The 27,750-nt window shown below is 40.8% G+C and overlaps 1 protein-coding gene across 4 annotated transcripts in view; it reads left to right on the top strand.

The window, feature by feature from the left end:
* camkvb (CaM kinase-like vesicle-associated b) overlaps positions 1 to 27,750 on the top strand; it is a 111,978-nt gene that overhangs the window by 82,505 nt on the left and 1,723 nt on the right. For 3 of the 4 annotated variants that reach the window (XM_017687290.2, XM_037532304.1, XM_037532302.1), the window contains 10 exons: positions 2,997 to 3,095; positions 3,834 to 3,965; positions 14,481 to 14,555; positions 15,507 to 15,645; positions 17,212 to 17,332; positions 19,282 to 19,357; positions 19,505 to 19,641; positions 19,894 to 19,972; positions 20,093 to 20,180; positions 21,442 to 24,038. In XM_017687290.2, coding sequence (XP_017542779.1) covers positions 3,001 to 3,095; positions 3,834 to 3,965; positions 14,481 to 14,555; positions 15,507 to 15,645; positions 17,212 to 17,332; positions 19,282 to 19,357; positions 19,505 to 19,641; positions 19,894 to 19,972; positions 20,093 to 20,180; positions 21,442 to 21,828 — 1,329 coding nt within the window. In that variant the 5' untranslated portion in view covers positions 2,997 to 3,000 and the 3' untranslated portion in view covers positions 21,829 to 24,038. Of the gene's footprint in view, positions 1 to 2,996; positions 3,096 to 3,833; positions 3,966 to 14,480; positions 14,556 to 15,506; positions 15,646 to 17,211; positions 17,333 to 19,281; positions 19,358 to 19,504; positions 19,642 to 19,893; positions 19,973 to 20,092; positions 20,181 to 21,441; positions 24,039 to 27,750 lie in introns of those variants that run through there. The other variant, XM_037532303.1, reaches the window with a different exon arrangement.

Below are 27,750 nucleotides of genomic sequence, written 5' to 3'. Positions count from 1 at the left end.
ATGGGATGTTGTTTTTTTCTTACTTTTCTTAGTTAAAGGTAGAGAATCACGTCACGGGTTCCTTTTTATAGCATTTTAATTGTCCAACTTTGCTGGAAATGGGTTTTTATCCTAGATACCAAGATTTTAACCCCTTTGCTTCCCCTCAAAGCATAACAATGAAATAAGAAGATAAAAGAAATCATTGCAATACTTGCAAATTGGTTATCCACCTAGAGTCACGAGACAGCTGTTGAAAATAAACCAGGTTTATTTGAGAGATTTTTGATGACACATTTTCCATAATCCTCTGTAAAGCCCTTATTGATCAGCATTGTGTGAAAAGGAGTATATTTTACCACCTTTAACAACGTGCCAGCTGCTCTGCGTATGACTCATAAACGTTTCTTATGAAATGGAAGCAAGGGGAGATAAATGATGAATCAGTTGAGCGCGTGAAATCAAGTGCCAGCCAAGCAGCCCCTCATTTACATGTCATTTGCATGAAGCACAGCCTAATTGATGCGGATGTTTCAGTAGGGAAATAATAATATTACAGCATTTAACGGCTGGTTAGCCACAGCCACTGGCTGTGCTCGTAGGCGACATTTGAGGTCAAGTATACAAGCATGTTGATGCCAAACATGCATAGAAAGTCAGATACTGAATACTTCAATCCTTCTTAAGGAGTGATAAAACACTCAGTGCTGGCAATTCAAACCAGACATCATACAATAATGATAGAGCGATGACAACGAGCATGTGCCACAGCTGGGGTTCAAACCCAAATCCAAGCTGTAGGTTTGGCCTCCATTGTGTTGAGCTTTGCTTTTACTGCGGATTTGTTTTAATTCTGAAACTTGTCTTATGTTATATTCAACAGGCATCTCCAAGGCATCGCAGTGATCACTTCCTACAGTGATGGATTTGTGTATATCAGTCATGATGCTTTGATGAATTTGTTTATCTGTGAATGTGCTTTAGTGCCAGTGAGTTTCGCTGCCAGCTCTTCTCTCAATTTCATGCATTAGATATCTGTTTTTTTTGTTCTTTGTTGAAGTGTATAGTAGCGAAAGAGCCAAAGGAGAGAAAGCAGATTAAAGAAAATAAATGTTGACACGTCATCAGTAAAACTATTTTGCTGAAGTGTATTTTAGATAAACCCTCAGCGTTTTCAGACGGGTGTAAGATTGTTTCTAACTTTTTGCATACTGAAAATTTACCGTATTGGCGAGGCCTGTCAAGCGTGCCCAGGAATTACATTTGAATTTTGCTCGTTTGTTTGTGAAATATGCAAATATGTTCAAATTTAATACATTATTTTCTTCAAGGTGATAACAGTATACAAAAATCCATATGTGGGCTCCCATAAATATTATCCCAAAAGCACATGCTGATGTAAAACATGGGTTATCTACCTGGAGTCACAAGACGGCTGTTGAAAATAAACCAGGTTCATTTGAGAGATTTTTGACAGCACGTTTTCCATAAATCCCCTGATCAGCATTGAGTGAAAAGGTACATATTTTACTGCCTTTAATAACAAACCAGCTGCTCTGAGTATGATTCATAAAAGTTTCTTACAAAACGGAAGCAAGTGGAGATAAATGAGGAACCAGCTTGAGTGCGTGAAATCAAGTGCCAGCCAACCAGCCCCTCATTTACATATCATTTGCATGAAGCACGCACCTCGCAGCTATTGGTCGATATCTAGAACTTCAAGGAGTGTAAATGAAAGCATTACTAGCTCTAATGTGTCTCTCTGTAAGTGTGTACATCTTTTCCTCGTCTGTCATCCTTCCTGCTGTTTTCTCTTCTCTTTCCGTCTCCCTCGCTCTCTCGTTCCCCGGAGTTCTGACTCACTTGTTCTCCGACTCTGCTGCTGCGAGTCAAACAGCACCTCTGCCTCCATCTCCAGTCATTTAGCTGTAAATTAGATCTGCCGGTGAGTTTGATTCCCCGGCAGCGCAGACGCTCGGAATGTGATCTGCTTGTGTAGGAAAAGACGAGTAAACACGCATCGCGTTTATTTCCCGGCGGAACCAGAAAAGATCCTGCAGAACGAGATCTGAGTGGCGTTGAGTGCTGAAATAATTCAGAATGATGGATTTTACTGTATAATGTGATTCATTTATTCAGGTGAAAACCCGCAGAGGCCCTGCGTGCAGGATTGGACTCCAGCTCTGATTCCGAATTTCCATCTGAATATCTGAATAGAACAAGTTTAATAAGTCTCTCTATTCTCTTCTCCTCCTTTCTGCCTCCTCTGTTTCTCTCGCCTCGCTTTCCCTCTGTCTCACTGCCTCTTCTCTCCTGTTCAATCTGTCTTTTCTCTTATTGTCTGTTTATACCTTTTTTATATACTCCTTCTTTCACTCCACTCCTCTTTTCTCTTTGCTTTTCTGTCTCTCCTCCTCCTCACTCTATTTTCTTTCTCTCGTTGTCCTCCGTCGCACTCTTTCTTTGTTTTTATCCCTCTTTGTCCTTTATTCTCTGTCTCTATCCCACTCTCTCGCGCACCTCCTTTTCACTCTTCTATTCGCATTCTATCTCTCTTTCTCTTTTTTCTCTCTCTCTGACTTTCTTTCTGTCTTTCGTTCTTTTTCTCTTTCTATTCTCTCTCTCTCCCTCTCTCTCTCTCTCTCTCTCTCTCTTCTCTCTCTCTCTCTCCTCTCTCTCTGTTTCTCTCTCTCTCTCTCTCTCTCTCTCTCTCTCCCTCTCTCTCTCTCTTCTCTCTCTCTCTCCCTCTCTCTCTCTCTTCTCTCTCTCTCTCTTCTCTCTCTTCTTTCTCTCAAACTCTCTCTCTCTCTCTCTCTCTCCTCTCTCTCTCTCTCTCTCTCTCTCTCTCCTCTCTCTCTGTTTCTCTCTCTCTCTCTCTCTCTCCTCTCTCTCTGTTTCTCTCTCTCTCTCTCTCTCTCTCTCTCTCTCTCTCTCCTCTCTCTCTGTTTCTCTCTCTCTCTCTCTCTCCTCTCTCTCTGTTTCTCTCTCTCTCTCTCTCTCTCTCTCTCTCTCTGCAGGAGGATGCCGTTTGGCTGTTTAACTCTGGGGGAGAAGAAGGACTATAACAGTCCTACAGAGATCACAGACAGATATGACCTGGGACAGATCGTTAAATCGTAAGCACTGTTTTCATAACACACAGACAGATTAAATATAAAGAATTATACAGTGTATATATATAGATCTATCGCCATCTATCTCCATTTTTGATGTTTTTCAGTTTTTGACATAATTTGAAAATACATGTGGTTCTTTACATTGGATGTCAATTTCATGATGAATGGACTAAAATAAATGGCCTACAATGAGTTGGAAAACCTTGAGGATCCACTGACTTCCATTATATTACATTAAAAGTAAAGTAGGTTTTTCCTTCTCATGTAAAGTTGCCATTTTGGAGATACAAGGTTTTGATCCGACAACAGCGATATATATGTTATATATACAGTATATTTATTATATGTAAAAACATGTATATGCTACTGTTATCCTAGTTCAGCAAGCTACAGGTCTGTAGCTCCAGCAGTCATCATTCAGCTTTGTAGTGTGAGTTTTACCGTCTGTAATATCAGAGCATGCAGGACGTGCGCATGAGGGTCATTTCAGGACTCTGGTTTGTTTACATTAATGACTGGTTTGAATCGGTTACCCAAACGAGGGCGAACCATCATGTCATTTGATTTGAACAACGAGGCTTGTAATATGAACGTAGCCAAAGCGGCTCAGGTGGGATTTGAAAAGATCAGATTTGCGTCCACACGGCCCTGAAAACACCAGATCTGAGTCACATCAGGGCAACGAATCGGCTTCGGGCCACTTCAGCCTGGTAATGTGACATTTTGTTCTTCTCACAGGGAAGAGTTCTGCGAGATCTTCCGGGCGAAGGACAAGACCACATCCAAAATGTACACCTGCAAAAAGTTCCTGAAGAAGGACGGGAGGAAAGTGCGGAAGGCTGCGAAAAATGAGATTTTCATTCTGAAGATGTGAGTTCCAGATGCTCATTGTGTATTTTTTTTCAATTACAGAGTGTATTTTAGGATCTGCAGCAGTTTCTCATTTGGAAAAAAGGGTCGTTTAAACTCCTTTTGTTTTAAAGCGGCTCCACTTGACGAGGCAAAAAACTCTCCACCGGCGTATTTTTGAAAGCCTTATAGTTATGCATAGACTGGCTCAGCTTTTTGGGCCTGTTTTCACGCAGAGGCAGCAGTTTGAATAGGCAGGATGGTGAGAAGAGGGAAAAGAAAATAGGGAAAAGGCACAAGTGCTTAAATCATCTCTATGATGAAGCGCGGGGACCTCATTGTACTGCAAACTGACAGCAGTTGAGGCTCAGATTCATCGCAGCTTTACTGCATTGTCTGCCTTGTTGTGGACAATCCTGTACAATCGGCCTAAAGCTGCTCTCTGCTGGCTTTCATTCTGATTACTCCATAATGGCTGAGAGTCAGAAGCAGCAGGATGTCACTGTCTCGTAACTTTTTTGTTTGTTTTCTATATTTAAACACCATTTAAACAATTTAAATGATTCAAAAGAATAAAAATCTTGTTATATTAACTTAAAAAAACATCAAAAAATTGAAGATTCAAAACATTAAAGGGCTTATTTTAGTGGAAAACGAAATTATCTCGCTTTTATTGAAACAAAAGATTTAGTGATTTTCGTGAAAACCATCAGTTATTAATCTCAGCGTTACTGAGCTCTGCTAAAGCCTGAGTAGACTGATAAATCAATGTGATCGGTTATTAATCTCAGTGTTACTGAGCTCTGCTAAAGCCTGAGTAGACTGATAAATCAATGTGATCGGTTATTAATCTCAGTGTTACTGAGCTCTGCTAAAGTCTGAGTAGACTGATAAATCAATGTGATCAGTTATTAATCTCAGCGTTACTGAGCTCTGCTAAAGCCTGAGTAGACTGATAAATCAATGTGATCGGTTATTAATCTCAGCGGTACTGAGCTCTGCTAAAGTCTGAGTAGACTGATAAATCAATGTGATCAGTTATTAATCTCAGCGTTACTGAGCTCTGCTAAAGCCTGAGTAGACTGATAAATCAATGTGATCAGTTATTAATCTCAGCGTTACTGAGCTCTGCTAAAGCCTGAGTAGACTGATAAATCAATGTGATCGGTTATTAATCTCAGCGGTACTGAGCTCTGCTAAAGTCTGAGTAGACTGATAAATCAATGTGATCGGTTATTAATCTCAGCATTACTGAGCTCTGCTAAAGCCTGAGTAGACTGATAAATCAATGTGATGATCAGTTATTAATCTCAGTGTTACTGAGCTCTGCTAAAGCCTGAGTAGACTGATAAATCAATGTGATCGGTTATTAATCTCAGTGTTACTGAGCTCTGCTAAAGCCTGAGTAGACTGATAAATCAATGTGATCGGTTATTAATCTCAGTGTTACTGAGCTCTGCTAAAGCCTGAGTAGACTGATAAATCAATGTGATGATCAGTTATTAATCTCAGCGTTACTGAGCTCTGCTAAAGCCTGAGTAGACTGATAAATCAATGTGATCAGTTATTAATCTCAGCGTTACTGAGCTCTGCTAAAGCCTGAGTAAACTGATAAATCAATGTGACCAGTTATTAATCTCAGTGTTACTGAGCTCTGCTAAAGCCTGAGTAGACTGATAAATCAATGTGATCGGTTATTAATCTCAGTGTTACTGAGCTCTGCTAAAGTCTGAGTAGACTGATAAATCAATGTGATCAGTTATTAATCTCAGTGTTACTGAGCTCTGCTAAAGCCTGAGTAGACTGATAAATCAATGTGATCGGTTATTAATCTCAGCGTTACTGAGCTCTGCTAAAGCCTGAGTAGACTGATAAATCAATGTGATCAGTTATTAATCTCAGTGTTACTGAGCTCTGCTAAAGCCTGAGTAGACTGATAAATCAATGTGATCGGTTATTAATCTCAGTGTTACTGAGCTCTGCTAAAGCCTGAGTAGACTGATAAATCAATGTGATCGGTTATTAATCTCAGCGTTACTGAGCTCTGCTAAAGCCTGAGTAGACTGATAAATCAATGTGATCGGTTATTAATCTCAGAGTTACTGAGCTCTGCTAAAGCCTGAGTAGACTGATAAATCAATGTGATCGGTTATTAATCTCAGCGTTACTGAGCTCTGCTAAAGCCTGAGTAGACTGATAAATCAATGTGATCGGTTATTAATCTCAGCGTTACTGAGCTCTGCTAAAGCCTGAGTAGACTGATAAATCAATGTGATCGGTTATTAATCTCAGCGTTACTGAGCTCTGCTAAAGCCTGAGTAGACTGATAAATCAATGTGATCGGTTATTAATCTCAGTGTTACTGAGCTCTGCTAAAGCCTGAGTAGACTGATAAATCAATGTGATGAGTTATTAATCTCAGTGTTACTGAGCTCTGCTAAAGTCTGAGTAGACTGATAAATCAATGTGATCGGTTATTAATCTCAGCGTTACTGAGCTCTGCTAAAGCCTGAGTAGACTGATAAATCAATGTGATCGGTTATTAATCTCAGTGTTACTGAGCTCTGCTAAAGCCTGAGTAGACTGATAAATCAATGTGATGGTCAGTTATTAATCTCAGTGTTACTGAGCTCTGCTAAAGCCTGAGTAGACTGATAAATCAATGTGATGGTCAGTTATTAATCTCAGTGTTACTGAGCTCTGCTAAAGCCTGAGTAGACTGATAAATCAATGTGATCAGTTATTAATCTCAGCGTGACTGAGCTCTGCTAAAGCCTGAGTAGACTGATAAATCAATGTGATCAGTTATTAATCTCAGCGTTACTGAGCTCTGCTAAAGCCTGAGTAGACTGATAAATCAATGTGATCAGTTATTAATCTCAGTGATACTGAGCTCTGCTAAAGCCTGAGTAGACTGATAAATCAATGTGATCAGTTATTAATCTCAGTATTACTGAGCTCTGCTAAAGCCTGAGTAGACTGATAAATCAATGTGATCAGTTATTAATCTGAGCGTTACTGAGCTCTGCTAAAGTCTGAGTAGACTGATAAATCAATGTGATCGGTTATTAATCTCAGTGTTACTGAGCTCTGCTAAAGCCTGAGTAGACTGATAAATCAATGTGATCGGTTATTAATCTCAGCGTTACTGAGCTCTGCTAAAGCCTGAGTAGACTGATAAATCAATGTGATCGGTTATTAATCTCAGAGTTACTGAGCTCTGCTAAAGCCTGAGTAGACTGATAAATCAATGTGATCGGTTATTAATCTCAGCGTTACTGAGCTCTGCTAAAGCCTGAGTAGACTGATAAATCAATGTGATCGGTTATTAATCTCAGCGTTACTGAGCTCTGCTAAAGCCTGAGTAGACTGATAAATCAATGTGATCGGTTATTAATCTCAGCGTTACTGAGCTCTGCTAAAGCCTGAGTAGACTGATAAATCAATGTGATCGGTTATTAATCTCAGCGTTACTGAGCTCTGCTAAAGTCTGAGTAGACTGATAAATCAATGTGATCGGTTATTAATCTCAGTGTTACTGAGCTCTGCTAAAGCCTGAGTAGACTGATAAATCAATGTGATCGGTTATTAATCTCAGCGTTACTGAGCTCTGCTAAAGCCTGAGTAGACTGATAAATCAATGTGATCGGTTATTAATCTCAGTGTTACTGAGCTCTGCTAAAGCCTGAGTAGACTGATAAATCAATGTGATGAGTTATTAATCTCAGTGTTACTGAGCTCTGCTAAAGCCTGAGTAGACTGATAAATCAATGTGATGGTCAGTTATTAATCTCAGTGTTACTGAGCTCTGCTAAAGCCTGAGTAGACTGATAAATCAATGTGATGGTCAGTTATTAATCTCAGTGTTACTGAGCTCTGCTAAAGCCTGAGTAGACTGATAAATCAATGTGATCAGTTATTAATCTCAGCGTGACTGAGCTCTGCTAAAGCCTGAGTAGACTGATAAATCAATGTGATCAGTTATTAATCTCAGCGTTACTGAGCTCTGCTAAAGCCTGAGTAGACTGATAAATCAATGTGATCAGTTATTAATCTCAGTGATACTGAGCTCTGCTAAAGCCTGAGTAGACTGATAAATCAATGTGATCAGTTATTAATCTCAGTGTTACTGAGCTCTGCTAAAGCCTGAGTAGACTGATAAATCAATGTGATCAGTTATTAATCTGAGCGTTACTGAGCTCTGCTAAAGTCTGAGTAGACTGATAAATCAATGTGATCGGTTATTAATCTCAGAGTTACTGAGCTCTGCTAAAGCCTGAGTAGACTGATAAATCAATGTGATCGGTTATTAATCTCAGCGTTACTGAGCTCTGCTAAAGCCTGAGTAGACTGATAAATCAATGTGATCGGTTATTAATCTCAGTGTTACTGAGCTCTGCTAAAGCCTGAGTAGACTGATAAATCAATGTGATCGGTTATTAATCTCAGCGTTACTGAGCTCTGCTAAAGCCTGAGTAGACTGATAAACCAATGTGATCGGTTATTAATCTCAGCATTACTGAGCTCTGCTAAAGCATGAGTAGACTGATAAATCAATGTGATCGGTTATTAATCTCAGTGTTACTGAGCTCTGCTAAAGCCTGAGTAGACTGATAAATCAATGTGATCAGTTATTAATCTCAGTGTTACTGAGCTCTGCTAAAGCCTGAGTAGACTGATAAATCAATGTGATCGGTTATTAATCTCAGTGTTACTGAGCTCTGCTAAAGCCTGAGTAGACTGATAAATCAATGTGATCGCTTATTAATCTCAGCGTTACTGAGCTCTGCTAAAGCCTGAGTAGACTGATAAATCAATGTGATCAGTTATTAATCTCAGAGTTACTGAGCTCTGCTAAAGCCTGAGTAAACTGATAAATCAATGTGATCGGTTATTAATCTCAGTGTTACTGAGCTCTGCTAAAGCCTGAGTAGACTGATAAATCAATGTGATCAGTTATTAATCTCAGAGTTACTGAGCTCTGCTAAAGCCTGAGTAGACTGATAAATCAATGTGATCAGTTATTAATCTCAGCGTTACTGAGCACTGCTAAAGCCTGAGTAGACTGATAAATCAATGTGATCAGTTATTAATCTCAGTGTTACTGAGCTCTGCTAAAGCCTGAGTAGACTGATAAATCAATGTGATCGGTTATTAATCTCAGTGTTACTGAGCTCTGCTAAAGCCGGAGTAGACTGATAAATCAATGTGATCAGTTATTAATCTCAGTGATATTGAGCTCTGCTAAAGCCTGAGTAGACTGATAAATCAATGTGATCAGTTATTAATCTCAGTGTTACTGAGCTCTGCTAAAGCCTGAGTAGACTGATAAATCAATGTGATCGGTTATTAATCTCAGTGTTACTGAGCTCTGCTAAAGCCTGAGTAGACTGATAAATCAATGTGATCAGTTATTAATCTCAGTGTTACTGAGCTCTGCTAAAGCCTGAGTAGACTGATAAATCAATGTGATCAGTTATTAATCTCAGCGTTACTGAGCTCTGCTAAAGCCTGAGTAGACTGATAAATCAATGTGATCAGTTATTAATCTCAGCGTTACTGAGCTCTGCTAAAGCCTGAGTAGACTGATAAATCAATGTGATCGGTTATTAATCTCAGTGTTACTGAGCTCTGCTAAAGCCTGAGTAGACTGATAAATCAATGTGATCAGTTATTAATCTCAGTGTTACTGAGCTCTGCTAAAGCCTGAGTAGACTGATAAATCAATGTGATCAGTTATTAATCTCAGCGTTACTGAGCTCTGCTAAAGCCTGAGTAGACTGATAAATCAATGTGATCAGTTATTAATCTCAGCGTTACTGAGCTCTGCTAAAGCCTGAGTAGACTGATAAATCAATGTGATCGGTTATTAATCTCAGTGTTACTGAGCTCTGCTAAAGCCTGAGTAGACTGATAAATCAATGTGATCAGTTATTAATCTCAGTGATATTGAGCTCTGCTAAAGCCTGAGTAGACTGATAAATCAATGTGATCAGTTATTAATCTCAGTGTTACTGAGCTCTGCTAAAGCCTGAGTAGACTGATAAATCAATGTGATCAGTTATTAATCTCAGCGTTACTGAGCTCTGCTAAAGCCTGAGTAGACTGATAAATCAATGTGATCGGTTATTAATCTCAGCGTTACTGAGCTCTGCTAAAGCCTGAGTAGACTGATAAATCAATGTGATCAGTTATTAATCTCAGCGTTACTGAGCTCTGCTAAAGCCTGAGTAGACTGATAAATCAATGTGATCGGTTATTAATCTCAGTGTTACTGAGCTCTGCTAAAGCCTGAGTAGACTGATAAATCAATGTGATCGGTTATTAATCTCAGCGTTACTGAGCTCTGCTAAAGCCTGAGTAGACTGATAAATCAATGTGATCGGTTATTAATCTCAGCGTTACTGAGCTCTGCTAAAGCCTGAGTAGACTGACAAATCAATGTGATCAGTTATTAATCTCAGTGTTACTGAGCTCTGCTAAAGTCTGAGTAGACTGATAAATCAATGTGATCGGTTATTAATCTCAGTGTTACTGAGCTCTGCTAAAGTCTGAGTAGACTGACAAATCAATGTGATCAGTTATTAATCTCAGTGTTACTGAGCTCTGCTAAAGCCTGAGTAGACTGATAAATCAATGTGATCGGTTATTAATCTCAGTGTTACTGAGCTCTGCTAAAGCCTGAGTAGACTGATAAATCAATGTGATCGGTTATTAATCTCAGTGTTACTGAGCTCTGCTAAAGTCTGAGTAGACTGATAAATCAATGTGATCAGTTATTAATCTCAGTGTTACTGAGCTCTGCTAAAGTCTGAGTAGACTGATAAATCAATGTGATCAGTTATTAATCTCAGTGTTACTGAGCTCTGCTAAAGCCTGAGTAGACTGATAAATCAATGTGATCAGTTATTAATCTCAGCGTTACTGAGCTCTGCTAAAGCCTGATGTGATGAGCCAGTTATTTATCTCAGCTGTGCTGGCACTGACCTCCAAAGGATTTTGATTGGGTACCCCACTACCCTGCATGGAAATAACATCTAATTAAACAACCAATCAGATTGCTGCTGTTAGGTGTTCATGCAAACTGCACTTACACTCAGTATCATCACTTTAGATGGTTCCTTATTATAGTCAACCTAGTTGCTGGACATGGATGGTTTGAGGTATAATATGACCCTAAGTGAGTGTAAAAGACCACCTTCATGTTCACGTGGCTCGTCCAGCCCTGCATGAACTAGCTTTGGAGGCGAAGACATTTGAGTAGTGCTTCTCTGTGAACTCACCTCTCTGTATATTTTCAAATTAGCACCTGTCACCATCCTGAGGCATGAAATCGGCTTATTCTCTCACACAGCCGCCTGCCTTAAACCCCTCAAGCATAAGACACTACCACAGGCACCAGCTTTGACCAGCCAGCCGAGAGAATGAAACTCTTAGAAATGGAGAGTTATTATTGTTATTATGCTATACAGCTACATCTAAATATTAAATCCTGCACATTTTTATGTCTACTGTGTAGGAAGGAGGCCAGCATTTGCTACTCAAAACTGATCTTAATAATGCAAGCAGAATTTATTTTCAGTGACTGTTTTAGCTGACAGATTCTTCCTGTTCCATCTGGTCAGGAGCTTTTGTGCCAGTTGTATATAATGCTGGCTTGTAAATATTTTATGCATACATTCTTAATCCAAACATGACATACAATGCTCATAATGGTTTGAGGACAGCTTGCCTATTTTTTAGTGTTTAACTTTTATTAAGTTAATAACAAAGATTGGCAACACTTTCTATGAGCACAGTATCTATAAGCATCTATAATCACATCCATAACATGGTACAATTCATTCCTCAGGCATTATAAACATGGCTATAAATATTCATGAAAATGAATTGCACTTTACAGCCATGTTCATTATGCATTATGAATTGTTCACATTATTCATTATAAATAGTGTTGATTACATGTTATAATCGTTCATAAGGCATTATAAACATGGCTATAAATATTTGTAAAAATGAATTGCACTTTACAGCCATGTTTATTATGCATTATGAATTGTTAACATTATTCATTATAAATAGTGTTAATAACATGTTATAATGCACTTATTATAAAAATGAGCTACACTTTACAGCCATGTTTATTATGCATCATGAATTGTTAACATTATTCATTATAAATAGTGTTAATAACATGTTATAATGCACTTATTATAAAAACGAGCTACACTTTACAGCCATGTTTATTATGCATCATGAATTGTTAACATTATTCATTATAAATAGTGTTAATAACATGTTATAATGCACTTATTATAAAAATGAGCTACACTTTACAGCCATGTTTATTATGCATCATGAATTGTTAACATTATTCATTATAAATAGTGTTAATAACATGTTATAATGCACTTATTATAAAAACGAGCTACACTTTACAGCCATGTTTATTATGCATTGTGAATTGTTGACATGCACTACAAATGCATTATGTATAGTGATGATAACGTTATATTGTCCGTGCCAGTGAAGTCACTTGTTAAAGTGAGATAAGTAAGTTTATTTATGCTATTGAATTTCTAATATTTTATTTATCACCGTGTTTGTTGTTAGTGCTGGACATTTAGGACTATGTCCTGAATATTTAGATGCCCCAAACAAGCTGATCAATCCAAAATGATTACTGCAGTGTGGTTTCTTTAACTTGTGCTCTCACTTTAAATTATATCACAGCAAACCAAGTACCCATCAGGCCCCTGACCCTAACTCCCCTGAAAGCCCCTCTAACAATTGGAATAGTCTAGTCTGATTGAGGCAGTTCGGAATACAATTTCTAACCAACTGAACGAGGTGGGAAATCCTGGAAATAATACATTAAATAGAAGAATAATAGCCGAGTTAATCCGATTACATTCCCAATGTGTCTCAGAACGCGATGTCTTCCTCTCAGGCCAGTCTGACGTCATTTTAAAGCAGTTAAAAACACAAGCACTGCTCACTGCTGCTCATCTCACTCTGACTGGACTCACGTGGTACTCTATGCATGCAGATGTATTGGAATGTATTCAGTTGGATTTGCATGTAAACACAGCCAGTGAGTGTGAAGTCACTGTGGAGCAGAGGCAAGAGAGTGAGAGGCAAGTGAGTAGAGAGCTGTCATTGTTATTTGCTCCACATTAACCACTACAAACCTTCCCTTTATGTAAGTAGCCTTTGTTTGTCTCATTATCATCACTACAGTAATGCTAATTTCTGCTAGCATTCTATTGGATCACTAGTATTAAGTTAGCACCAAGCTAACCGTGGTGTACATTGACTTTCCTGTCTTGGGTTAAAACACTACTGATGGCAGCACCAGTTTAAACTCTGACATTTGATGTTTGTGATGTTTTACCCAGAAAGGCTCTTCTGTGGTTACAAGCTTGACATTGTAACAACAGAAGAACCCTATCGGTGCTACATAGAACCCTTTTCAAAAAGGCAGAAAATTCTGATCACCTCCTTGTTTCTACGCTCATTGTCCACTTTATCAGCTCCACTTACTGTATAGCTGGTCTCTGTAGTTCTACAGTTACAGACTGTAGTCCATCTGTTTCTCTGATACTTTGTTACCCTGTTCTTCTGTGGTCAGGACCCCCATGGACCCTCACAGAGCAGGTACTATTTGGGTGGTGGATCATTCTCAGCACTGCAGTGACACTGACATGGTGGAGGTGTGTTAGTGTGTGTTGTGCTGGTCTGAGTGGATCAGACACAGCAGTGCTGCTGGAGTTTTTAAACACTGTGTCCACTCACTGTCCACTCCATTAGACACTCCACCTTGTAGATGTAAAGTCAGAGACGACAGCTCATCTGCTGCTGCACAGTTTGTGATGGTCATCCTCTAGTCCTTCATCATGGGGCACAGGACACTGTGGGCTGGATGTTTTTGGTTGGTGGACTATTCTCAGTCCAGCATCGACACTGAGGTGTTTAAAAACTCCAGCAGCACTGCTGTGTCTGATCCACTCAGACCAGCACAACACACACTAACACACCACCACCATTCTCAGCAGCGCTGAGAATGACCCACCAACAAAATTATACCTGCTCTGTGAGGGTCCATGGGGGTCCTGACCACTGAAGAACAGGGTAACAGAGTATCAGAGAAACAGATGGACTACAGTCTGTAACTGTAGAACTACAAAGTGCAGCTATACAGTAAGTGGAGCTGATAAGATGGACAATGAGTGTAGAAACAAGGAGGTGGTCATGATGTTATACCTGATCAGTGTATATAGAACCGTCTACAGCACATTCTAAATCTGAAGAACCCTTTCATTATGCAAAGAACTCTTGTAAAGCATTCTAGGAGTGGGTTCTACATAGAACCATTTTTTTTTACTAAAGAACTCTTTGAAAAAGCATTTTTTAAAGTGTGTCAAAGGTCTTACATCAGCAACGCTAGGTGTTCTCAAACTTTTGACAGGCCTTTCTTTAACGCCTAGAAAGCTTTATCTTCTGGTTCACTTCATTCCCTTTTCTGTCTGCTTGCAGGGTCAAGCACCCCAACATCCTCCAGCTGGTGGACGTTTACGAGACCAGAAAAGAGTACTTCCTCTTCCTTGAGCTGTAAGTGGTCGTGCTTCTCCAGCTGAGCCTGCAGTGCTGAGGCAGGTCCTGAGGGGTTTGAGCAGATGGGTCCTGAGGCTGTGTCAGAGAGAGACACTGAACTGATATCTCACTCTCACTGCCACGTCTCTCTCGTTCATGAGACGCCTCCGTCTGGCTGCCTCATGTTCTCTTCTGTCTGTTCGGGTTCGGATTTGCATTCGTTACTTTCCCACCTCAGAATTCCTTTAATGTTGTGTCTCCTCTGCTGTGCGTGTATCTCCTGAACAATGATCAAACAGAGCCTTTGAAGGTGCCAATCCTGCAGTTGTGTTTGCATAATTTAGAATTAATATGGCTCTGTATTTCTAACACACCGTACTTTCATTACTTTTGCCATATTGTGTTGCATCACGCTTAAAAAACACCAGCACTTACGTGTGCTACTTTTTCTTAGCTAGCTGGGAACCTTTGAAATGAGCTTAGTCTGACAGATCCATTAGCATGCTAATCTTAAAAGGAAGACATGCACGTCTGAGATTAAAGATGAAAGATCATTGGTGGATTGATAACCTTGAAACTACAAAGCACAGCCAGGCTCATGAGACAATGTGTAAGAGGCTTGTTCGCGTTATTATCTCGTAGGTGCTTCACGCAAGGACCCCTAGAGGCTTAATTGCTGGCGACTCCATTTTCTCAGCTTCACTGAACATATAGGAGAACTTTGTAGTTCTACAGTTACAGACTGTAGTCCATCTGCTTCTCTGATACTCTGTTACCCTGTTCTTCAGTGGTCAGGAACCCCATGGACCCTCACAGAGCAGGTGCTGTTTGGATGGTGGATCATTCTCAGCGCTGCAGTAACGCTGACGTGGTGGTGGTGTGTTAGTGTGTGTTGTGCCAGTCTGAGCAGATCAGGCACAGCAGTGATACTGGTGTCTTTAATGTTTGAGATGTCTGATTTATTTGCAGTGCTACAGGGAGAGAGGTGTTTGACTGGATACTGGACCAGGGCTACTACTCAGAGAAGGACACCAGCAATGTGATCCGGCAGGTGATGGAGGCGGTGGCGTATCTGCACTCCCTCAACATCGTCCACCGCAACCTGAAGGTAAACAGCACACTGCTCTGTCATGATCATGACTGTAAAATATATTTCATTGCTGCTATTTATTATTATTTTTGAGACATTTAAATGCGCACAATTGTCCGACTAAGTGGATCAACCCAAGACGTTAATAGCAGTTGTATGAAAGACGAGTGCATTGTTTCTTTCTGCATGCACACCAGCATCATCTCCAAAAAATACTGCAAGAAGATCAGCTAGATTGGTGGACTGGATCTGTATAACCTTAACATCACCAAACATCAGGACATTGCAGTGCGTGATATTTTATAAAACCTAATACAAGTGGCTGCCAAAGCTCTGGAAGAATCAACTCATACATACATAGTAAGCTCAAGTCAGCTTCTCATTTTCCAGCTTCTCATTTGAAGCTTCCGTTCCACCTTAAATGGTACCGCAGTTACACTGAGGCACCTTAAGCGTAGACGAATTTCAAAAGTTGGCGAATACGAAGCGAACATCGGCTTACCTCAATAAATACATCGGCTTACCTCAATAAATAATCCCCAATCAGCAAATACCTCAAACCAAAAGGTGTTTAACTGAACTGAGCCGCCAACGAGTAGCACAGGGAAGCTATAATCAGCTGTAGGAGCTGCTGCTACACTAATGAGTGCTCTTCTAATGGGATATGCGCTGTTTATACATACTATTTAGTGTGCTAGTATGCAGCCTGGAATGTGGAAATCCTAACACTGTTTAGATTATAGCTTTCATTTTTCATCACTACAACAACAAATCAAAAGAAATCAAGTCACTACACTCAAATACTCTGGCTAATATACTTTAAAGGTTTAAAAAGGTTTAAAAATGTCTTTTACTGCCTTTGCTAGATCGGTTATGGCTTTATTATCTCATTCCAAACAGCCGTAGCTCGACGGAATGAACTTGGAGTTGCCGTCCAAAATGACGGCAGTTGGAATAATCATGTTTTCATACAAGCGACATATACATTTCTGCTAGAAGCCAATGCTCCAACTCTGTTTGTAGCACCTAAGCACCTACGGGGGCTGAACTTGAGCTGAAACCCAGCTAGCACTTGCTGCGAGCTTTTCAGAGAACAAGATGATGATTAAAGCAATATAAGGTTGGATTTTGTGCTTTATACCAACAGCCCACCGAAAAATGACCTGCATACCCTGAAAACGCTCGTTGGCACAGATCTCTTTAAAACGCAGACGAATTGGTCTGAATTTTGGTGGGAGACCATTGCTAGGAAATGTGGTAATGTGGCCAGAAATTCATGCTGCTTGAAAACTATAGCAAGTGTTATGCCCTCTCCTGTCTGGGTGCTCTGAACTAAATAGGGGGTGAAGTTTACCATTTAGATTTCAATCAGCACTACAAAATAGCTGACACACAATATAGCGCGCTATTTCCCAACACAACAGAATGCCTCTCAGCAAGTAGGACTGCAAAGATGGAATTAACTGTGGTATAATTGGAACGACTGATTTGAAAGTAGTTCAGAAATGCTATGAGTTCTTCCAGAGGAACATCCTGTTATTCTATTTACAATCCACATTGTGTTCTTGTTGTTGCTCATTTCAGTTGGAAAATCTGGTGTATTACAACCGCCTGAAGCACTCCAAAATAGTCATCAGCGATTTCCATCTGGCCAAGCTTGAGAACGGACTCATTAAAGAGCCTTGTGGAACTCCAGAGTATCTGGGTAAGAGCTTTTACTGGGAGTTCTATCATCTTTAATAGCTGCCATACAGTCTGTTTTGATTGGATACTTAGTGTTACAGGAAGGTGCTCTAATGTTTTGGAACGAATGTGTTTTTGCAAAATATGAGTGGATTTGTTTGGTGTCCATGAAGAAGTCTGTGAGATAAATTAGATTCAGTTTCTCGAAAAGTGAGCACAAATCTAGAAATGAGACATTTAAATGGTTCTGTAATGCACTGGTTCTCAAACTGATCCCCAGGGTCTGCAGATAGTCCACATTTTGGTCCATCCATGTGTTGTGAGATCAGATGGACCAAAATATGGACCATCTGTGGAGGCCTCAGGACTGGTGTAAGGACCACTGCTCTAGAGCCAGCAGTCACCAACCCTTCTCCTGGAGATCAGAGTTTAGTTTTCACTTGGATCTAACGTGTTGCCAGACTATAGATATTAATACATAGATGCCAAGGTCATGATGGAAAGGTCATGATCTGCCTGGAAACATCAGCCATAATTTACTTATCACTCAACCAATTTTTATCATTGAATTTATCATAAATGATCAATTATATAAACTATCATAAAGTGCCATGGTGCAAGTGTAGAGTGAATATTCCATATGAATATGCTGTACCTACACCTACTTAGCACTAACAATCGGAGTGAATAAAACAGTGTAACTGCTTCACATCAAGAAAAGGTATATTCACTATATGGATAAAAACACCTAAACATTACACCAATATGGTGTTCGGTGGGCTTGAGGTCAGGGCTCTGTGTGGGCCAATCAAGTTCTTCCACATCAAAGTCACCAAGCCAGGCCTTTATGGACCTTGCTTTGTGCACTGGGGCTCAGTCATACTGGAACAGAAAAGGTTCTTCCCCAAACTGTTCCCACAAAGTTGGAAGCATAGAATTGTCCAAAATGTCTTGGTTTGCCAAAGTATCAAGATTTCCCCTCACTGGAACTAAGGGGCCGAGCCCAACTCCTGAAAGACAACCCCACACTATAATCCCCCCTCCACCAAACTTTACAGCTGGAAAGTGCAGTCAGGCTGGTAATGTTCTCCTGGCATTCGCCAAACCCAGACTTGTCCATCAGACTGACAGAGAAGCGTGATTCCTCACTCCACAGAATACATTTCCACTGCTCCAGAGTCCAGTGGTGGTGATTTACACCACTTCATCTGATGCTCTGCGTTGTGCTTGGAATGTAAGGCTTGCAGGCAGCTGCTGGGCCAGGAAAACCCTGCCTTGAAGCTCCCGGCGCAGTTTTTTGTTGATGCCAGAAGAGGTTTGAACTCTGCAGTTATTGATCAGCAGAGCATTGGTGTCTTTTATGCTCTTTGATCCTCAGCACTCCATGACCCACTCTGTAACTTTACATGGTCTGAGACTTCGCGGCTGAGTCACTGTGGTTCCTAAACACTTGCACTTTTCAATTGCACTGTATTTTATACCTCTGTGGCAACGTGACTGAATGAAACACCTGAATTCAGTGATTGAGAGGTGTGTCCCAATGTTTTTGTCAACATAGTGTGTATAAAATGAATAAGCTTAATACAAATCCAGAGGAAAACCAGTCACACCATCGACTTCTTGGTGCATCTGTGTAATTTTGGATGGTACCTTTCTTAAACTGCAGCTCTGTGATTGTACTGTATTGAATGCAGTAGCTGCGTTGACTCCTGAAACATGTGGCACTGGTGACGTGCCTGGCTGAACCTAATGCAGCATCTATGTATGTATGTCTATGGCCCATCACCCTTAGCTAACACTAATGCATCTGATCCAGCCAATCAAGGCCAGTTAGCCAATTAGCTGAAGAAGGTGTGGCTGACTGTGATTGGAACCAGACTCTGCAGGTAGGCAGATCTCCAGGACCAGGGATGATGATGGGTATTTTAAATGGAACTTTTCTTAAGTTGAATATCTTTCCTCTCCCGTTAGCTCCAGAAGTTGTTGGTAGACAGAGATATGGCCGTCCTGTGGACTGCTGGGCGCTCGGAGTGATCATGTACATACTGTGAGTGTTCTTTCTGCAGTTATTTGATCAACAACTTCAAGACCCCTCATCTTGTAATGCACCTATTTAAAGCCACATAAATAAAAATGTTCCATTAAAAAATACTCGGGTAATCTTGTCTTTTAACATGCACTCCTTTGCTTACAGACTTTCTGGGAACCCACCGTTCTATGACGAGGCAGACGATGATGATTATGAAAACCATGACAAGAACCTGTTTCGCAAAATTCTGGCAGGAGACTATGAGTTTGATTCACCATACTGGGATGACATCTCAGACTCAGGTGCCCTTAACATACTGTGTGTCTATCTAAGTTTATTTAGATTATTCTTGTTATTCACTGTTGTTAAGATTAAAAATCGCTCGGCAAATATTACAGTCAGACTGTAAAACTACACGCTGCAGATTCATACTGGATTAAAATCGCTCCACAATTAAGTTCTTTTACCTCCTTTGGTGAAACTGATCCCACTGGGTTTGATGCTTTTCTTGTCTTTGTCTGTTTGTCTGGCTTTTTATCTTCCTCTGTTCACAGCCAAAAGTTTAGTGTCCCGCCTCATGGAAGTTGACCAGGATCAGAGGCTTACAGCGCAGGAGGCCATCAACCACGAATGGTACCGACATTTTATTCGTTTTTCAGCACATTTTGCTGATGTGTGTGTTTTTGGCAGCAGGTAAGTAATATGCTCTAAAGTTTTGTGAGCCTTATCTGAGTTTTCCCTTTTCCTTCGTAGGATATCTGGAAACGCCGCCTCAGATAAGAACATCAAGGAAAACGTGTGCGCACAGATAGAGAAGAATTTCGCAAAAGCGAAGTGGAAGGTAGTAATTATGTTGGAAATGACTTTCTTCATCCGTCACAGACTAGTTGGGTTTGTCCTCTACTTTTATCACTGTGCGCTCAGAATTTCTTTGCCAGCCAGAACGTTTGGGGAATACAGTCCTTTCTTTTCTGAGGGAAATGGATCACAGCAAGGACATTATTTATCCCACAGCTCTTTTGCTGACTTTTTTTCTGTAGTGATAAACTTCAGATTGATCAACTAGAGTTGTTTAGTCATTTAAGCTGGAAAAATTGCCCTGCCTTTCGTGGCCTTGCTGTGAGGTCAGGACTCAAAACTTTGTGGTATTTGAACCACTTTTGGGCCAAAGCCATTTGGATATTGGGGTGAGCGATATGGCAGCATTAATCATTATTGTGAACAATGTGTTATTGAGCTTTTTGTTTTGTTTATTATTTTTTTTGCCTGTTCCAGTTGATAAAACCTCAGAAAAACTAAAGTCTTGTGAATATGTCTTAAAGTATCATGATCCTTTCCATATCGCCCTCCCCCATATATCAGAGTGTGCTTTTAACAAAAGTTTGGAAAACATTATTTGGGTAAATCCTGCTCTTCATCCCAAAGAAGACACTGTAATGAAAGTGAAGTAGAGATGGGTGGGTCGATACTGAGTTATTGCACTTCTGTAGTATCGATAATTAAATATACATCAGCATCATTAACCTGTAGGAAAGTTAAATAATGATCAATGCAAATAAATGTGTAGGATAGGAGCTACTTTTTCTTCCACCATCTGCCACAAGATACAGTCAAAGTCCTTACAGGAAAGACTGTTCATTAAACGGCCATCTTCGCAACACCTCCGGGCAGTTATTTCCAGACCAAGCTCCTGTCTGTTTGAATGGGGAGAGACCAAAATACACAAAACTGACAGCCAAGTTATCATTTCAAAAACATATTTGAAATAATAAGTCAAATTTGACAAAAACCTCATAAATACTTTGTAGCATTTAGCTCATTAATTCAGTTCAGGCTTTTCCTGCTAGCGGTGAGTGCCAGCAAGCTGAGTGGCTCTTTTTATTGAAGGTCAGGACTTTTTCTAAAAACAGACAAGCTTTCCCAACAACCTCCTTTATAACATCCCTGATGCAGTGACTGCTCTATAATAACAGGTCATTTGGACTTACCTCCCCAAACTGGGCCCAGTTTCCCAGAAGCATGTTGGTGTTAACTGGTAGAGAGAGTGTTCTGTGTGATACTCGTTCTACCGTCTTTGTGCTTAGATGCTTTGTATTCTACAGAAAGCTGTGCGAGTCACGACCATCATGAAGAGGCTGCGAGCTCCCGAGCACCAGCACACCGACCCAGCGGCTGCAGCCGGTGCAGTAGCCCCGAACCCTGCAGGAGGATCCCAGGAAAACCCCCAGGCTCCAGCCGAGGCCTCCTCAGCTCCTACCAGTGCCACAGCACCAGAAAACAACACCACCGGTTCAGCGCCCCCTGCTGCTCCAGAGGCCGCTAGTGCAGAAGCCCAAGCAGCAGCAGCTACACCACACCCACCAGCCGAGCCAGCTCAGCCTGGTTTAGCCGCTGAACAAGCCGAGGCTAATTCTTCATCGCGGTGCAACGGTGAGGCTCCTGCTAACCCACCATTAGCCACACATAGCGGAGATGAACAGAATGGTTAAACTCGGTGTCTCGGTCAGCCCGTCCCACTTCCCCTGCGTTTAACCTCCAGCTTTGTAAATTAGCTGCTAGCATGGTCACCCTGAACCTGCTTCGCTCTTATGCTAACATTAGCATCGCCAGCGTTGTCGCACAGAGCCTCGCCACTGTCTTTTCCTGAGTACTGAGTTAATCACGTTCCCTCACTCTGCAAAGTCTTAACGGCCACGTTTCACTGGCCTGCTCGCTGACAAGCCACGCTACGCTAGCCAGTTTTTATTAGCACTCTCAGCTGACCAGTCTGGTCACTTTCTATCAGCCTTTTGAGCTCCAGATCACTGTAAGAACACGCAGAAGGTGTGACTCATACACCAGACTTTGGTTTTGGTAAGTTGTTCGGAACGCAGTTGTGAGGAAAAAAGTTTGTGCACCCTTTGGAATTATGAGGAATTTTGGGTCCTAGTCTTGGCCCAAACAAACAAGCCATATAGTTGATTAAATAAGTGGTTTAACCAGTAGCAATTATTGATTAAAAAGGCAGGTGAACTTGGTTTTTAGTGGATTCTCCCCCAGTTATCTCAGATCATTTCCACCTTTTGGTTTGAGGTGATGTATAATTTTGGGACAATATTAATGCCACTCCTCTGACGTGGCTAATTAATTCATTAAATATCGGTGGCATTTGGCATTGCCAGCATTAAGTCCTGAAAGTTTCTACTAGCTATACTTTGAATTTGTGAATTTTTATATGTAAAAATTACACATTTAACTGAAATTAAAAAAAAAAAAAAAAATCAAAAATTCCAAAAGTAAAACTTTCCTTTATTTCAGTGTCCGTTCTTTTCAGGAGACTCGCTCTCAGAAATCGAGAAATCTGCAGTGATGTTTTCCAACCCTTTGAAAGCTCAGGCGTAGGAGTGGGTTGCCTTTTCTGCTTCTCACCATCCAATAAATGAGCGTCCTCTGAAATGTGTTATATGTGTGGTTGAATTTGAAACTACAGGAGCAAATTTCACAAAACTGCTGACAAACCTGGAATCTCGATGGGCATCAGCACCCGAATTGGTTGACCAGCTCGTTCGCACTGCTTCGGTCCGGTGCTCAGGAAGGCGTGGCCTGGCTCTCTAAGAACTGTAAAGTTTCTGTAAATACTAACCTCTACAGACGTAGCTAAAAACAGCATGCTTTTTGAGATTTGCTGTTTATTTCATACATGTCCTGCCGATCTGCGTGTCGAGAAAGATGTCCGACTATTGGCCTTATATGGAGAATTTGTCCCTCCTGGTCCAGCCATTCACACAGTAATTAAACACACGCTACATACTTTAGCTATCTAGGCTGCTACTTGCATTCTCACTTGTGATAGTTTTAGAAAAGCGATTAAATAAAGGGTCTGATTATATAGTCCACATTCAGCTTGGATCTGCACGGTAGCTAGACACATGTAAACAAGAAAAAGGGTCCTTTTTCAGAGTAGGTCATCGTCATATTGTATAAAGAAATCACTACGCGTTAGATTTTTTAGATGATTTATGTTCTGAAGACGTCGAGTCCGTGTGAAATCAACACTGTGGAGTTTGTTTTGCTTTTATTTGCCCTGTTCTCAACACTATATGCTGTAATTGTTTAAGTTAGATTGTGTTGGCTTCATGTAACACGTGTTTGGTCCACTTTAGCTACTATGCATTCAAAGTCAGCATTACAGTTTATGTCCATTAAACCGAAAGTGGTCATACAAAGAACCTGCATTCATTATTTATAACAATAATCGTTTTGTTTTGTTGTCTAAATGAGTTGATTAATAATTCTGACTGATCTGTTGCGTTTCCTTCTCTTCTTTATGCTTTTGCGATGAACAAAAAAGAATAGACGATATGGCTCGCGCTGAGAGGAAAAGCGGATAACTGTGGTTTTATTATTATATTATTATTAGTTAGATGATATGAAGCATGAGCAGCATTCTTAAGCTCGGGGGGAGGGGAGGGGGGACCCACTGTCAGATGTCATATCTAATAATACAGATATGTACAGAGTTATATGGTCTACCTGGTTTCATGTATTTTCCATATGTACAGTCCTGTGGAAGAGTCAGAGACCATTTATACATTTACATGTTCTTCAGTCAAAACAGCCAAAAAATAGTTATTCACTTCATTTTTCAGTACTTGTGCCCACACTTTAGCGTCATTACCGCGGTCCTTCTTTTTGAAACACTTGCTTTCAGTTTCTTAAAGAAATCTTTGAAAGATATTTTTCCACACCTCCAAAGTTCAGTCTTAGAAGTTGGTTCGTGCTCCTCACCATCCGAGTAATCCTATGGATGAAGCAGTTGGATTTTCTCCTCTCTCTCAAAGATGGAAGCTTTAAGTGCAGCTTATCTGATGGGGACAGTTCTGGTGAACTTCCAGGTCTTCCAGGTGGTTGTTAGGAATCCCATTTTTCTGTCTGTAGTTCTTCAGTTCCTTTGACGTTTCCTTTCCGGTTTCTTATGCAAGAAGATTGCGCTATATCTAAAAATGAATAACTTGCACTTAAGCTCAAATTCCACTGAAATTTCTGGATAATTAAGATAACTGCGACGTAAACACAGTGGTGGTGGTAGGAACCAGATGTCCACCTCTAAAAGCTCCCTCACAGAAAGTTATTCCATGGAATTGTTATGAAGGCACTGCCTGATGCCCGGGAAATTGTTTTGAGATCAGAATTTGGCCTAAAATTTACCTTTAAAAATATTCACAGTGGAGGGATACATACAGGGCGCTGTGAGGCAAAATAGTCCTCAAGAAACACAGATATTCCTCCTTTTTCCCATCATCAACATTACATATAAAAGCTCAGAAGACACGTGTATGTTCACCAGGGGTTTTGGATGGTAAATAAAATGGCTATACGTGTTGTAGTCATGGCGACCCCTGGTTCCTATCACCACCACTGTTAAGAAGTCTGTGCAATCAAGCATTTCACACCAAACCGCTCTGAATGACATTATTGATGAAATGAGTGAAATAAAGGAAGGTGGTCTCTGACTTTTGCACAGTGCTTGTATTTTTACGTCTCCATGCATTTTAGCATGAAGTATTACACTGGAACACTCCTGCTCCAGCGCAGCCCCCATGACTGAGAGAAGACACAGGTGTGGTCAAGTTAGAGGAGCGACAGTTTATCAGCGCAAACCTGAGCAATAGTTTACCTACTGCGATACTGTGACGCCTGTTCCTGCAGTTAGCTGGCACCTGTACGACTGCTGTCCGCCTCCGAGCGGTGCGTCCTCTGTTCAAACAGCCTGTCTGTGCTAACGCTGGATTATACTAATTAGTGTTCATGTTGATTTGACGTTCTCCGTGCTGTCAGCCAGCTTCAGCCTCCTGTAATTCTCCTTATTCACACAATGACTGTTTACTTGGTAGCACTATTTGAAAGCCACCTTTCACAGGGACTTCATAACACCTGAGCAAGACTTGGGCGTTTATGAACAGCTTGTGTCAGTATTCGCACGATGTTTTATGAAATTATTCTGACCTGACCGCACATAAAGTGATGGAGGCGTCTGTCCAGAGTAATACGCCAGAGGTCTAGTGATGATATTTTTATACATTGAAAAATCACATGTGCACATTTTCCCACTTCCCCCAGATGCTTCGTTGGTTTACAACTGGTCTACAACTCAGTAGACACCCAAATAGCCCAAATAGTTTCTGTAGAAATACATCACTGAATTTTCTGTTGCTCAAGGTCTTCGCTGTCTTGGCTGAGCAGCTACGTCGAGGGTAAATTGGATACATCTCATTTTTGGCCAAACTATGTCTTCTTCTCAGGCCTCTGCCCTATAAGGTCCATGACATGATAATAATGCCTCTTAACAGCCTTATAAATGCAAAGTAAACTAATTTAAGGGTCCTTATGTCAAAATAATGTCAATTACTTCATGTAGAACCAACTTGTAAATACTGACAAAAGACGTTCATAAATACTGAAGTAGCGCTTTTTATTCAGTGCTATATTGTTTATTGCTTATGAATGTGTTATGACATCCCTATGTAGGTAGCCTTCAAATAAAGACTTATCATTTGTTTCATCGCACTCAGAGAGGAAGCAAGGCCGAGATCAAAAATTGGCCCTGGACTTTTGTCCATATTGACCCACTACAATCATATTGACAGTATCCATCCCTGTCGCTTCACTATCTAGTCACTCTGTTTATTTTGATAAACTGGTAAAGACCTGCTTTACAGATAAGCTAGATAAGGTTTTCTATCTAGCTAACAAGCTCATTTCTGGACCTTCGTCACAGCCTTTAATATTAGCAGTTTGCCTGCTAGCTGGACGTGTTTGGTGCTAGCAAGTCACGTTAGCCAGAGTCAGCAGCTACGGAAAAGCAAGGCAGCTTCAGGAAAATAGAGAATACAATTCAGTGCAGTGCACAATTCACTGATGTTTAGCTTGCATTTGCCACATTTTAGAAACGCTATGATTTTCTATGAAATGTTTCACATACTGCACTAAATCAAAGGCAACTTGGCTAATTGTGCTCTTATTGTAGTGGCATGCAGTTATTTAGTAGTATAGAACCACGATTTGCTCAGGAAAGCATATTGTGATGTACTTTATCAGGATAACGCCATATTATTATAATATCATACACACTCACCGGCCACTTTATTAGGTACACCTTGCTAGTGAAAGGTTGGACCCCCTTTTGCCTTCAGAACTGCTTTAATTCTTCGTGTCACACTTTCAACAAGGTGTTGGAAACGTTCCTCAGAGATGTTGGTTGGTTATTTGAGTTCCTGCTGCCTTTCTATCATCTGGAACCAGTCTGCCCATTCTCCTCTGACCTCTCACATCAACAAGGCATTTTCGTCCACACAACTGACCGCTCACTGGATATTTCCTCTTTTTCTGACCGTTCTCTGTAAACACTAGAGATGGTTGTGCGTGAAAATCCCAGCAGATCAGCAGTTTCTGAAATACTCAGACCAGCCCGTCTGGCACCAACAACCACGCCACGTTCAAAGTCCCTTAAATCCCCTTTCTTCCCCGTTCTGATGCTCGGTCTGCACTTCAGCAAGTCGTCTTGACCACCTCTACATGCCTAAATGCGGTGAGTTGCGGCCGTGTGATTGGCTGATTAGCTATCTGTGTTAATTGAACACAATTAGGTGTACCTAATAAATTGGCCAGTGAGTGTATAATATATTGCCCAACCCCACCTGCAGGCAGGATGTGTCAGTGCTGATGGGACAGTTGTTGATCTTTGTAAATAGCCAGCGTGTAAATGAGGTGAATTACTGAATCTATTCAGGCTCCGGTGTTTGTAGGCAGTTCTAAGCTGGATAAGCTTTCGATTCGTGCTGAAGTGGCTGAGAGATCTGAGGCCCTGTTCACGTCTGGACAGCGAGACGTAAAGCTTTAATCTGGTCCGTCCATCATGTCTCAAATACGACTTCCTGAATGAAGGGAGGGTACCGTCCTTATTTTCTCCATCAGTCACTCGCTGCTCAGACAGAAATGTGCGGCTACATTTCCGAACTTGCCAACAAACAGGCGAAGAACGAAGAAGCTGCTTCCGTCTGTGCTGTGTTGACGCACTTGACAGTCCGTTGTTGTTGCCTGGGACTCATTGAGTCACTTCAGCATTGGCATTATAAGGGTTTTGTGGTCATAATCGTCCACCATCACCTCCAGAGGTGGTTGGAGTGATCGGACCACGTCAGACCTGTACACGCTTACTTAGTGCTTCAGGGGTGGACAGTGGGGACACACCCCACCAACTTTTTCAAATGAGATATTTCGGGAGGTGGGTGAGAAATGAGGACATAGCTGAGATGCATAAGTGCCAATAGGTGTTAATGATTATATAGCTGTCAATTACAATTAAACACCATTACAATCAAACCCTGTCAACTCTAATTAAAGCCAGAATAGGTTGTTGTCTTGTTTACTTA

Source organism: Pygocentrus nattereri, chromosome 21 (genome assembly GCF_015220715.1).
Source record: "Pygocentrus nattereri isolate fPygNat1 chromosome 21, fPygNat1.pri, whole genome shotgun sequence".
Taxonomy (NCBI): domain Eukaryota; kingdom Metazoa; phylum Chordata; class Actinopteri; order Characiformes; family Serrasalmidae; genus Pygocentrus; species Pygocentrus nattereri.
This window is presented reverse-complemented; position numbering and strand designations above follow the sequence as displayed.